At 40.5% G+C, this 15,261-nt stretch overlaps 1 protein-coding gene across 2 annotated transcripts in view; it reads left to right on the top strand.

Moving 5' to 3' along the window:
- The window catches only part of shroom4 (shroom family member 4), a 108,542-nt gene that overhangs the window by 27,104 nt on the left and 66,177 nt on the right, over window positions 1–15,261 (top strand). For both annotated transcript variants that reach the window (XM_074623110.1, XM_074623108.1), the window contains exon 2: window positions 11,773–11,924. In XM_074623110.1, the coding sequence (XP_074479211.1) occupies window positions 11,773–11,924 (152 nt within the window). The remainder of the gene's footprint in view (window positions 1–11,772; window positions 11,925–15,261) is intronic.

The raw sequence follows: 15,261 nt of genomic DNA, 5'->3' as shown, positions 1-15,261 counted from the left end.
TCTGCGCTGCTTTTGTCAAGGTTGAAAGGAGTAACAAGTTTAGAGTCTCTGTGTTGTTGTTTCATAAATATAATAATATAAACGTGATTGGTTGATGCTTTTTTTCGTGGTGGGAAAGCTCAGAGAATTGTTCCGGAAAAAAAGTGATGCTTTTTCGCAGCGTAATATCAGCGTTCTGTTTGAAAGTATTCATGACAAAAACAACAGTTTTAGTCATGAAGAAATATTAATTTAATATAGAAAAAATATATTGAGGTGCGACAAATACACCCCTGTGTGTAAAGGCCTTTACCCATAATGCACCTTGGAGTTGTAGTTCTCACATTTCTGTTTTTATGTACTCAGGCTTGTACTCATCAAAGAACCAGATATTTATCTGAAGCTGTTGGTAATCTTTTGTACTGAAGATGCAATTGGGAGATTTTTACATCCGTCTAATAATCCATAGAAGTGAACACCCCGAAATAGCTTCTCCCACTTTGCAACTTTATACGTCTGAATTTAAAAAAATAATCAAATGTTTAAAGGGACTATTTGTAACTTTCAGAAATGCTTATTAACCGTGAAATCAACGAAAGTCAGAGTCGGGCTCGCACTTGCTCGCTCTAAATATACCTGAACGAGCATCACTCAACACAGTGAGGCGACACACGTCAGCTAAAAGCACAATATCACTCTATATTTCAGCTGCTTGGCAGTAATGTTAGCTGACCAGACGAAGGTTTCTCCATGGATCACTGCTGATCCTAGTGTTGGCTTTTCCTGCTTCAGTGCAGGCTGAGGTAGTGGGGCTCTGCTCTCTCCGCCCACAGACGGAGAGAGCAGGAAGACACCGGCAGCCGGTCGGTAACGAGACGATAACGTTTCTCTCTACAGAGCTCCGTCACTTCACAAGACACGGGAAACCTCTGTTGGTCTGGAGGAGCTGCAGCAGTTATTTCTGCACAAACGTCCACTGTGCATTCACTAGATATTCTCAGAGCTAAACTAACTCTTCTGCAGTGTGGAGTGAGCGAGCGTTCACGTCTAGAGGTGGAGCGAACTGAGCGAGAACGCGCGCGCTGTCTGAGTGAAGGCGAGCAGGCAGAGGAGGAGAGGCAGCGGCTACACGCGAACGCGCATATGCGAGCGCGCATGTGTCCTGACCCGGTACATTTATACGCTTAAAAAGTTACAAACAGTCCCTTTAAATGTTGGAATGAACTTATTTACTGTAGATGTATACGGTAGAGGCTGCTTTATATCCGTTTCAGTTTTAGTCAGGCTTTGTAGTTATGGAATAATTTAGAATTCAAGGATGCATCACTACATTTAATGATCTTTTCTTTTATCCGACCACTCAGCTGTCACTCGGGCTGCCCCCACTTAGACAATTAGTCGACTAATCGGTCATTCTGGTCTTAGTTGACTAAGATTTCTTTAGTCGATGAGTCATTTTTATGCATTTTTCATACTGAATGACTTATTTCCAAGAACCTTCTGAGCACATCTCTGGTACACACCAGATTCTAAAGTGGTGCTTTAGTGTGATTCTTTGTGAAGAAACTCAGTTTTACAGATCCGCTGATTGAATCAACTAATCGATTAGTCGTATGAGTGTTAGTCGACTAAGAATTTCTTTGGTTGAGGACAGCCCTAGTACATGGACAAGAAATCGTCGTTCTCCAGGAGAAATCTCTAATCCCTACCTCCTCGTTTACATGACCTTTTAAAACAAATGTGGTTACTGCAGAAAAATGACTGTAACCTAGCTATTTATGTGCATGTAAAGGCGCTAGCAATGTCCATAATTAACCGTTTAACCGTTAACCGACATTAAGCACTTTAACCGATTAACGCTATCGGTTAAAACGGTTAAAAGAAATGTTAATAATTAATTCAAAAGCTGAGCGGCTCGTCTCTTTAAGGAGAAAAGCTGGTCCACCTTAACAGCCCACCTTAAGAGGCGGAGCCAGAGTTGCAGGATACAGGAAGTCGACTCCGGTCTCTGGCACACTTGAGCGGAGCGGAGGAGTTTAAGTTTCGTAGCATTTATTCACCGACAAATAAACTGTCCACACACTGCTACACCTACGATCACAGCTAGAACGCCACCAACAACCTCACACTCACCACCAACACACACGCACGGTCTGTTGGAAACTCACTAAAGTTACGTTGCGCTGACAGACTGTATGTGTGCGGCTACGGTGGCGAGCACGAAGCCTCCGGTAATGCTAGAGATGCTAACGTAGCACAAACACACACACTGTTTGTTGGCCACTCGCTAAAGTTCCGCCGGGCAGACACACAGCTGACAACCTGCTAAACTAAACTAAATGTGCGGTGGAGACTTTTACTGGGAAAGTGGCTGCATGTCCGCGACACTACACGCAGCATCGTAGCTGCTAAGTTAACGCTCCCTGACGGTGAACTGGAGACTCCTGTCAACCAATATCTGTTGTGCTCCTGCAGCTGGTACACCGCTGCATGAGAGGCACAAATCTTGTTGGTTAACGGTTAATAATCGGTTAACGAGGGTTGGTTATCAGTTAAGATTTTTTTTTTCAAAATGAGCATCCCTAAAAGGCGCTGACTGTGTGTATTCTTGAGGTGGATTTGATTTAAAACATTACAAGTGGATACAGTAATAAAACTCGCTGGATAAAGTAGTTTGAATGACTATATTTACAGAAACCTCTCACCTGAACGGAGCACTTTCTCTCTTTACCATTTCAAATATCATTTCACGTTTATAACCTCTTTAAGAAGTATTCATTCAGGCTTTTTAAATGGCACAAACAGGAAGCAATGCAGCATGAAACGAACATTTAATGATTTTATATACAAGTTTATCCACCTCAGGTTAGACAAGAAACCTCAGTAATTATTATTATTATTTACTCTAGAATGATGTGAATTCTATGAATGTTTATTTATCATGTCGGCTGCAAATTACCACATGAACAAATACACATGACGTAAGTGAAGAGTTATTCTAAACTCTGACACCCAGAAGAGGACTTTGCTTCTTGTTTGTGCCATTTAAATGACAGTAAGTGCTTTTTAAAGATATTATAAACACATGAAACCAGATTAAAAAGATGGTAACCCTCTGTCTGTGTGTGTGTGTGTGTGTGTGTGTGTGTGTGTGCTCAAGCTCGTTTCATTCATATGACACATTGATTCCGATCTCTGTGTGTAAATAGTTTTCCAAGGCCTGCACACAAATCCTCCTGTATTGTCTGGACGTCTTCATGTAAACAAATGAGAAACTGTTTCCTTTACTTTATTTCTTGCCAGCGGTCGTGTATCCGTGGTTGTGTGTGTGTGTGTGTGTGTTGCACAAATGTGTATGTGTGTGATTTAAATTGTTGTATATCTTCACAGTCAAAGAAATGACACGACTTTTCCCAAAGTGTGCTCACTGCCAGAGCTTTAGAGCATCTTTTCTTCTCTCTCTGTGTGTGTGTGTGTGTGTGTGTGTGTGTGTGTGTTAGTGTTATAGGGTGTTCTCAGATTCAAAACATGTAGGCCTATCAAAAATAAATAAAATCGACAGGGATTTGGACAATTATTATAATTTATTAACGTACAAAACATACAATTAATATGCTCTCCTCACTGCTACCAAACTCCATTGAAAAAAACAACAATTTTACCTTGTTGAAACACACTTCATTCAAACTCTACAGAAACAAAATAAAACCCACCAAAACCTCCTGCTTAGTCTTTCCACTGTTCCATCAATCGCCAACTCTGGTTTGGTCGAAATAAACTCTTAATTCACGAGTTAAATGTGAAATGAAACAGCCGTAATGCTCTCCTCAAAGCGGCCAGACTCCATAGAAAGAAATCAGCAATTTTACCTCACCGATTGTTAAACACACTTCAAACTAGACCGAAACAAAATGAAACTCACCAGAACTGTCTTTGTTAGTCTTTCCACTGTTCCAACAATCACCAACTCTGGTTTGGTCGAAATTAACCCATAATTCTCCGCGTTAGATGTGAAAAGAAACAGCCGTTATGCTCTTCTCAAAGCCACCAGACTATAGAACAAAAACAGCAATTTGACCTCTCTGATTTTAAATCTTACTTCAAATTGGACAGAAACTAAATAAAACTCACCAAAATCATCTTGGTTGGTTTTTCCACTGTTCCAACAACCTTTAACTCTAGTTTGGTTGAAATTAACCGTTGGTGAATTCACCTCGTTAGATGTGAAAATGTGCCGGCTCTACATGCTGTTTTTCTCTCTGCCGTTACTGGGTCAGTTCGCTGAGCGACGAAAAGCCGGAACCAACTTTTAAATTAGGCCTAATTTCTCTAACTTGTTCAGAAACTTGTTCAGAAACAGATTTTGGCAGATTGATGACATGAAATAACTGAATGTTTACTAGCATATTTTCAATCGGTGGACAGGAAACGCATCATGCGCACAGGATTGCGGGCGTTTTAGGAGCGCAGAGGATACACACATGCAACCTTGAAAGTCCTCTGAACTCAGTTCTCAGTCGAATTCAAAGGATCCTCGACATCCTTCGTCGGGATTCGATGACGTAGCATCCTTGAAATTCAGAAGTTGCCTTAGAGAAACACCCAGTGTGTCCCAGGCTTTGTGGTGCATGTGTATATACACACTGTTTCACCTCCACACTTTGTTACAGCGCTGTTATCCACACAACTACTCATTTTCTCTATCTCGACCTTTCAGTAATGTGAGGTTTTACATGCACACGTTCAGGCACCGCCTTACAGTGGTAGAAACACACACACACACACACACACACACACACACACACACACACTGTTAATGATCTTCAGGCTGAAGCTGATCGTTTCAGTTTTTGATAAAGAGGCTGTTGTTCGATGCAGTGTGTGTTTGTGTGTGTGTGTGTGTGTGTGTGTGTGTCAGGTGATGACAACCTGTGACCAGCATGGGGATTCCCGTTTTTTTTCCAGTGCACAATGATGTGCACATTGCCAATGCACACACACACACACACACACACACACACACACACACACACACACACACACACACACACACACACACACACACACACACACACACACACACAAGGCCATGAAGTCACCCCTCAAATCTAAAAATAAAAGGGTGTGTGTGTGTGTGTGTGTGTGTGTGTGTGTGTGTGTGTGTGTGTTTCAGTTTCAGTTTCAGCACATAAAGAGGGCATTCTTCTTCTTGGTCTCCCCGGTGCCTGGGCTGACCTCACCCTGTCTGGACATCCCACAGCAGCATGGCACACACACACACACACACACACACACACACTGCTCAGGCATGTAGGTCAGACTGGAGTGAAACTGAACCAAAGTGCTTTGAAACTGACTCAGAAACAGCTGAAAAGAGCCACTTTATTAAGTACATACAGGAGTCCCATGGAGCCAATAATAATCCTCCATTATTGATGAACTGGCATCAGCAGAGTTGTTTTCTCTGTTTGACTCTGGAAGAAGTGCTGCTCTGTTTTCTTGCAGTTCAGTTTATTTATGAGGACTTTTCAATATGTGAATGATGACACATACTGCTGAGCGTGTTAAAACTCTGCAGTTTGTTACACAATGATTACGAAATACTAAAAACTTAACAGCATTGTAATGCAGTCAGTTTAATATGAGGTTGATTCCTGTTTTGTTCTTTATGTTGTTTTGCTATTTTAGAGGTATGGTACAGTGTTATGATGGGCAACATACAGTGATAGTATCATATAAGCAACTATTTTCAACCATCAATTAATCCTTTAATGGGTTTATCAAGCAAACATCACTACATATTTTCCGGGATTTGCTGCTCTTATCAGTGTAAATTCAATATTTTAATTAAGACATTTGACGATGTCACCTCGGACATATTGTGATGAATTTTCCCCCTATTTTATAATACGATTAACTGATGAATTAGGGGAAATAATTGACGGGATAATCAATAAAAACAATAGTTTGTTGCAGTCCTTACCGTGAGGCATAAATACCAGTTACCATTTACTACCATTACATCCAATCCCTGTCAACATTATTGTTCTATTCAGCAGTGCTGGAAAGTATTTAAGTACATTTACTCAAGTTTTTGAGGTACTTGTACTATTTTTTGCCACTTCTGCTCCACTACATACATTTCAGTGGGAACTATTGTACTGTTTATTCCGCTACATTCATTTAGTCATTCATTTATTTGAGTTACTTTTTGCATATGAAAACATATAAAGACATGCTGATATGATATGATGCAGTACTATACTACTAATCTACCCAGTAGTACACAAAGGATTGCAAATTGTCTCCACATTGACTACAATATTAAAAAACTCTTATACACATTTCTTAGTGAAACAACGGAATAAAATAAAGGAGCCATTCTGCATTATGAGTTCTTTTACTCAAGTAACATTTAGATCTGAGTTCTTCTTCATACTTTAAACAGCCTCCAACACACACAGACATCTGCCTATAATAAACTCTCTTATTACCTCTCTCTAATTATGCCCCCCATACCTGCTCGCTGGGGTTAAGTATATAAAACCCTCTCTTCCTTCCACCTTTTTCCCCTTCATCACCTTCCTTCCACCCTTTTCTCCTCCTCTTCATCACCCTCCCTTCTTCCTTTGTCTCCTCCTCCCTTCATCCTCATGTGCTTTCTTCCCACTCTTCCTCCCTCCTCATACTTCCCTTCAGCCTTCCCTCACCTTCCCATCGTCCCTCCCTTCCTTTTCATCCTTTTCCCCATCCTTCCTCACTTCATCCTCACCTCCTTTTCCCCCTTCTCTTCATCACCTTCCCATCCTCCTTTCTTTTCCCCCTTCTTACTTCCCTTTGCTATGCGTGGGAAAAGGACAGATTACTGTTGGAGCTTAACGTCCCGCTGATAGTTTGAACCGAGCCGAGCATTAATGAGAGCTCATGTTATTGCTGCATATTTGAGTTTGAACATTAGTGAACATAAACACTGTGTGTCAAATGCATTCAGCTCATAAAGGAGGCCCTCTCTGTGTTATGTGTATTTATGTGCATGATCCTTTACTGCCCCCCTGTTCTCCTGTTTCTCTGTTGTCCTCTCATTCATGTGGGAGTCAAATGTCCAAGTCAGCTACAGAATGTTAGCTTTAGCTTTAGCATCTTGCTCAAGGACACTCCAACAGGACGAGGACAACCACAACATGGAGCCATGTTTTATTTTACGGTATGGCCATAGAAACTGACTGACAGGTGTCAGATAACATTGCATAACAAGTAGGGCCGCACAATTAATCGAAATTTCATTGAACTCACAATGTGGCCTACTGCAATATTCAAATGGCAGGCCAAATATGTGTCAAAATATCATTTGAATTTAAATATCGTGGTGCTGCAGAGATGTCCCGGCCTACACATCATATTCTACAGACTTATTAAAACATCTTTGTTTGGCACAGAGCCCTGCAAAAAACAGTTAAACATGTTTTTCAATGAAAATGAGAATAATAAGTAAGTATCGCAAATCATATCGCAATTGTGATATCCGTCAAAATAATCGCAATTAGATATTTTTTTCAAAATCATTCAGCCCTAGTAACGAAACAAATCAAACAAAGATTCAGTCAAACATTGATGTAAATGAGAAGCAAAGATATATTAAAGATATATTAAAGCAACTAGAAGTGCACTCAGAGATAGCAGACCTCCGCCAAGGCAGGTTTTACGTACGTCGCTGCCCCCACCCCGCCCCCCCCCGGATCGCCACCAAAATCTAATGGATTGTTCGTTGTGCCACACCCCACCCCTCCAAAAAATTTCATTCAGATCCATCGCGGACTTTTGGAGTAATCCTCCAAACGGACACACAAACAAACCAACAAACAAACCAACGCCGGTGAAAACATAATCTAATAATACGTCTGTTTGTTACTGTATTTCCAGATGATGACTCAAAGAAACTGACCTAACTGACCATAAAGAAACAAAAAAATGAATTATATGAACCCAGTTTCTCCCGATAGGAGTGTGCCATATCGCATCTTTCATTTCAAATTACTGGTATCAATTTGAATGTGATAAAAATAAGTTAATGTCGCACACACGCTGCGTCATCTAGTAATTGAACAGATCACGAGACGAGATGATCTGTCTAGTTCAGCTCAGGTGGCAGTGATTGATTGATCATATCATACATTTGTTTTGAGGTAAATAATCAGAGCAGCATATTTGACATTGAAGAAAAAATTACAAAATATTTTTAACAATTTTAGCACACTCCAGCCTGAATTTCAGTTAGTTTCATGTTACATATTGATCATTTCCTTGTATTTTGAATGCCAGCCGGTCTGTGTTGATTGCATAATATTACTGTGTATTATTAACAAAGTGTTTTAGATTTAGGCGGAATCCCCTTTCTTTGCCAAATAATGAGCCTGTATGGATGCAAGAAAAAGCATAAATAGATCGGTCTTAATCTGGACAACAAAGCCAGAGGTCTAGAAACTTGACAGCGGTGTTTTAAACTGGATCCCAGTCCACCTAAACTGGTTTAAGAAATGTCAACAGAAGACATCAAAACCAGAAGTTGTGATAGAGCTGCCTGGTTTAAATGCGGTTGCCTGCTTCTGGGTTTTCCATGTTTGGAGTGGTTTTACAGCAGGATCACATTTATAAAATCTGAACCTTTTGAAGTCAGAATTCGTGACAGCATCAGGCCCAAGAGAAGCAGAAAGTTAATATATGAAAGCTCTCGATTTATGTTTGAGTTGGCTCACAAGGCAAAGTTCCCCGTCGCTCGTCTGTAAAAGCCTGAAAGCGTAAAATCCGACCTGTGTTTCCATGACATGCATTCCTTTGATTTCTGCAGAGAATGAATGAATGAATGATGGATGAATGCTCTCCATTTTCACACTGTATAAATCAGGAATTTGTTCCTTTATATACGCCCCTGAGGCATCTTTAAGCAGCATTTACACTGGGTTAATGGAGGAATTCACCTGGGTTTTATATCTGAAGGGGAGTTCTAACCTGCCTGACGACCCCTGAAATAGGATCTGACTTTCTATTTGTTGAGTGTGAAATGTGGAGAATACTTCTCTAAAAACCTCAGTAATCATTTAATCCAGCCTTCTCTTAATGGAATCAGTCATCTATGAAATAAACCCTTATAGGTATTAATGCTCACACCAAACTCCATTCTGAAATAAGACAATTTAGTCCAAGGTACTCTAAAATGTCTCACTCTTCTAGATACCTCCCAAACATCACTGTATCACTGCCAACATTGATATGAACAGATGTTTACATTCTTCTCTACTTGAGTAACCCAGTGTAGGCAATAAGACGTACACTGGGTTACAATAATACATAAGGTCTAAGATGTGACATTGGGTGGTTCTGAGATGTCTTGCTGCTTTTACTTTTGGTTTATACCCACTACAAAAAGGGTTATAAATGTTGTTAAATTCATTTCAAATGACTGTTTTGGTCCTCTCAAGGGGCAACTAGTGGCAAGTTGGTTTACAGACATAAAAACACTAAAATCTAAAATATGACGTATAAAGTATATAGTGCATTAACTTTGAATATTTGGAGTACTAGTGCTGGGTATTCTTTTTCAGTACTGATGTGATAATGAAACTCAAGTTTCTGTACTGACACCAAAACATTTTGCTTTTATAAACACACCAACCTTACTATTTTTAAATAAAACATTTTGGGGAGCATTTTCCTCCTTTTATTGGACAGATGAAAGTGTAGAAGCAGACTGGAAACTGGGACAGAGAGGGAGGTATGACATGCAGCAAAGGTCCCGCAGCTGGAATCGAACCGGGGACGTTACGGTTACAGTCAGAACCAGAATCAGACAACGCTGCACTTGTTTTGGTTCGTTTACTCGCGTGCGCAAATGCACATGCACATGCACGGCGAAGCATTTGACTATGGGTTTAAAAGTTAAAAAACGAATGTGCAAAGTGATTCAGCTGACAAAGAACCAGATGAAGTTGAATGAATTGATATTTGTGAAGTCTTGGGAGCTGAAGTATCCACACACACCTGTGCGAATAATCGCCAACTGTTGGGCTACCGATGGCCGGTTGGAACATTTTAACATAATCGCCCAACCCTAATAGTATCTTAATTACTCAAAATTAGTTCTGTCAAAGTTAACGTGATAATAACACGTTAATGTAAATTCACTTTAATGCCGCTAATTTATTTAAGGTATTAACACATCTTGTGATTTTGTAGCGGCACAGTTTTAAAGCTAGAGAGAAGATACTGGTATCATATAAACTAGAAAACCTGATGAATCCATCGGTACCAACCATGTCATACTAGCTCCAAACTTACGCTAAATTTGGTGAGGAAAGTGTCATGTCCATTTTCAAAGGGGTCCCTTGACCTCTGACCTCCAGATCAGTGAATGTAAATGGGTTCTATGGGTACCCACAAGTCTCCGCTTTACAGACATGCCCACTTTATGATAATCACATGCAGTTTGGGGCAAGTCATAGTCAAGTCAGCACACTGACACACTGACAGCTGTTGTTGCCTGTTGGGCTGCAGTTTGCCATGTTATGATTGGAGCATATTGTTTTATACTAAATGCAGTACCTGTGAGGGTTTCTGGATCAATATCTGTCATTGTTTTGTGTTGTTCATTGATTTACAATAATAAATATATACATACATTTACATAAAGCAGCATATTTGTCCACTCCCATGTTGATAAGAATATTAAATACTTGACAAATCTCCCTTTAAGGTACATTTTGAAAAGATAAAAAATGTGCGATTAATCAAGATAACTATGGACGATCATGCGATTAATCGCGATTAAATATTATAATCAATAGACAGCCCTACTCAAAATATAAGGTGACTAAAAATGGCAACCATATTTTCAGTTTCGGCAACCAAAAGCTTCCTGAGCCCTGATGTAGATGGAAGGTAACTTAATGTCTCTAATAATAATGTCCTGCAGGCAACACAAAGTCAGTACACTAGTACACTTAAAGGCCATGATGTGTTTCATATTTGCTGCTCCAGACACTCAGTCTATTCGTGGTGTCACACAGGAAGTGATGCATTTTCAGTCCACAGATGAAGAAGAAGTGTGTGGTAGTGGTGTAGTTCCTACACTGCATCAGGATGTTGTTGCAGTACTTTTTATATCTTGGAATTAAACCACTACAAACTGTGACGTTACAAAACATCTTTTCCTTTTTGAAAAATAATCACCGCCACCACTAATTTTTGTATCTTTGGCCCACAACTTTTCCTGTCGTTGGTCCAGAAATTGCTCAGTTACCCCATTAGTCTGTGTGTTCCTGTCTTTCTTTCTTACATCCTTTTCTTTCTTCATGTGATTTATGACTCAAGTCAAACCTCACACCACACTGCACCGCACACTCGTCCATGTTTCACCCCTCTGTAGCATTAAAAAAACGCTCTGAAACATCCCAGCAATGCATTAACACAGGCTGCTTCACCACTGTGTGACCCGCAGTCAGCAGCACTGTGGCAAACACGCACACGCATACATACACACACACACACGCACACACACACACACACACACACACCCACAGAGTCTATTACAGAGGAATGTGATGGGTTTCTGTGGGATGTTTGGTTCGGGCTGTTTTGGAGATGCCTCGTTAGGGCGCCGTTGCCATGGGTTACAGCGACAGTTAAACAAAAAATGTCTCCAAAAAGTGTGTTTTAAAGGAGTCGGCTTGGCAGCGTGGAAGTATCCTTGAGTGACTTCTGTTTGCCTTCTCTTTATCTCAACGTATTCTTTGTGTCCAGATCGAGGATGGAGGGAAGGCCGCGCTGTGCAAGAAGCTGAAAGTGGGCGACGAGCTCATCAACATAAATGGATCGGCCCTCTACGGCAGCAGACAGGAAGCCCTCATCCTCATCAAGGGATCGTACCGGATACTGAAGCTCGCAGTCAGGAGGTAAACACACGTGAAATAGATGCACAAATACATCATTGACACGCACTCCGATTTTTTTCCTAAATAGTTTCATGACTTCAAAGTGGATATTTGAGCATTCGGCAAAAACGGATGCGTGCGTGTCGGCCGCCGTTTTGTTCTTCTTCTTACCGACACTTAAGATGTCTTGGCGTTGACTGTGGGAAGGAAGGTGAGGAAGGAGATATGCTTTTCCTGGTCTCTGGTCTGTTAGGAATCTGCTAGTCTGGCATGCAAACACATATCAAGGCAATGTTACACAGGAAGTAACCTTTGACCTTCATGGTGTCGCAGAAGGGAAGCTGATAAACTCTGGTGGGCAAGGTGGAGGGGGTGATGTCTGGATTGTTTGTGGTAGTAATAATTTGGAATAGACTTTAATCTCAAAGTTTTCCTGTGCAGAATTTTTACGATAGTTAAAGGGAAATTCCACTATTTTTAATAAAATAAATGTGGCCATTCTGCCTATAGGTCATGTTCACAAAACACAAAATCTGACAAAGAATGTATTATATAAATACACCCAGCAATTTATTAGCTAACTTAATGTGCGTAAAAGTTCACCCGATTAGACTGTTGTCAGGCTATTAAATAGGTGTTATCAGTCGCTATAAGCACCATAGATGTGGGTCAGTAGGGGCCTACTACGCCTACTATGTTGTGAAAGTGAATGAAACGTCACCCTTTGAACACAAACAAAACGGCTTCTTTAGGTTTAGGCAACAGAACTACAACTTCTTTAGGTTTAGGCAATAAAACTACAACTTCTTTAGGTTTAGGCAACAAAACTACAACTCCTTTAGGTTTAAGTAACAAAACTACGCCTTCTTTAGGTTTAGGCAACAAAACTACAACTTCTTTAGGTTTAGGCAAAAAAAATAACATTAGATTTAGGCAACAAAACTACAACTTCTTTAGATTTAGGCAACAAAACTACAACTTCTTCAGGTTTAGGCAACAGAACTACAACTTCTTCAGGTTTAGGCAACAAAACTACAACTTCTTCAGGTTTAGGCAACATAACTACAACTTCTTCAGGTTTAGGCAACAAAACTACAACTTCTTTAGGCTTAGGCAACAGAATTACAACTTATTTAGGTTTAGGCAACATAACTACAACTTCTTTAGGTTTAGGCAACAAAACTACAACTTATTTAGGTTTAGACAACAAAACTCCATTTAGTTAAGTTGAGGGAAAAACAACATATTTTGGGTTAAAATAACTATGATCACAAAGTCTAGTACTACGCATTGTTGATTTCCTGTGTGAAAGTCCTGTGTTTTGTGGAGTTTTAACTAACTAAACTCCATATAGAGTTTCACACTGTCCATACTACAATGCCTGACTTCCACTTCTGCTCCTGCCATAATTACTATGGTCACTAGAGGTCGCTGTCGTGTTCTTTTATACAATTTTTTCTGTGATCTACCATGTGAATAGATGATAAAACCTACTAGTGGGTGTAGAAGGCCCCTACTGACCCACATCTATCGGGCTTATAGCGACTGATAGCCTATAGCTTTACAACAGTCTAATCGGCAGATAAGTTCGAAAATCCTTGGATTAGAAGTATTTTTTTTTACTGTGTAATATTGTAACAATCATAGGATTATGACTTTTGGAAACTTTAAAATGAAATGTGAAGATACATTTTAAATATTTGGCTTGATTCCACAGTGCAAATACAAACTCGTCATCATCGTTGGTCCCTCCTTCCTGACTCAATGTGGGTGTGGATGCTCGCCAGCGGGTGAAAACCAACCTTAGATTCACTCTCGTTTTGTGATGAGCTTTGTCCGCTTGAAGTTTGTCCTCACTATATTGCGTGTTGTTCGGCGCTCTGTCCGACATTTTTGTAGCTCCGTCTTGAATGTGGTCTTACGATCTGGCACCTGGTTGCTACGTTTTTATAGAAGTTAACGCCCGAAGACAGCAAAATAATCAAATCCAGGTAGAGGGCTGCAGGGTCTCTGCAGATACAGACACTGCCACACGCTTCTGGTAGGTCATAAGTGATGATTGAGAGGGAGTCTATTAGGGATGCTCATTTTGTAAATTTTCTTAACCGATAACCAACCCTCGTTAAACGATTATTAACCGTTAACCGAGAAGATTTGTGCCTCGTACCAGCTGCAGGAGAACAACAGATATTGGTTGACGGGAGTCCCCAGTTCAGCGTCCCGGAGCGTTAACTTAGCAGCTACGATGTTGCGTGTAGTGTCGCGGACATGCAGCCACTTTCCCAGTAAAAGTCTCCACCACACATTTAGTTTAGTTTAGCAGGTTGTCAGCTGTGTGTCTGCCCTGTGTAACATTAGCGAGTGTCCAACAGACCGTGTGTGTGTGTTGGCGGTGAGTGTGAGGTTGTTGGTGGCGTTCTAGCTGTGAACGTAGGTGTAGCAGTGTGTACATTTTATTTGTCGGTGAATAAATACTAAGAAACTACAACTCCTCCGCTCCGCTCAAGCGAGCCAGAGACCGGAGCCAACTTCCTGTATCCTGCAACGGCTCCGCCTCTTAAGGTGGGCTTATAAGGTGGACCAGCTTTTCTCCTTAAAGAGATGAGCCGCTCCTCTGAGATGCTCAGCGTTTGAGTTAATTATTAATATTTCTTTTAACCATTTTAACCGATAGCGTTAATCAGTTAAAATGCTTAATGTCGGTTAACGGTTAAACGACTAATTATGGACATCCCTAATTGTTTTTTTAGGAAAATCCTACTCCTTGTGCCTTTTAAGTGATGAAAAACGTTGTATTTTTTACAATCTGTGTGGATTCAAAGCTGCATTAAGTTGTTTTTTTTACACCTTTGGGCACACAGACTAGACATATCATCACAAAGTTTATAAAGTTATAGAGAACAGTTACCTATTTACACAGACGCAGAGCAAAATTAACATTCATTTGGAGTTGTGTTTATGACCACCCAACGAATGTAAGTCCAATATTTGCTCTCTCCTAGCTGTTTTAGCCTTCACCAACTCCTGAGGGAAATATCTGTCTCTTCAGCTGCTAAATGCTCCACTATGTTCACCAGCTAGCCTCTAACTCAGTCTACAGTTTAGTGCTCAGCAGGTCGTGCACGGTGGGTTCATCAGAGCTTTAATCAGCTATAATCATCAGTAAAGTGGTGAGCTATAAAAACCAACAGCTGAAAGATGCTAAAAAGCTTGCAGAATCAGGTGATTCGCCCCTTTCACAATACACCTAGTCATTGCATCCATTATTAATATATAAAATATGAATATGAGCAGCATCAATGTTTATTTGCAGCACCCTGGCGCTAGTCGGGGGGAAATACGGAGGTTGAATTGTTGC

Source organism: Sebastes fasciatus, chromosome 22 (genome assembly GCF_043250625.1).
Source record: "Sebastes fasciatus isolate fSebFas1 chromosome 22, fSebFas1.pri, whole genome shotgun sequence".
In the NCBI taxonomy this organism is placed as follows: Eukaryota; Metazoa; Chordata; class Actinopteri; order Perciformes; family Sebastidae; genus Sebastes; species Sebastes fasciatus.
The sequence above is the reverse complement of the archived record's forward strand: the minus strand, read 5'-3'. Positions and strand labels throughout refer to the sequence as shown.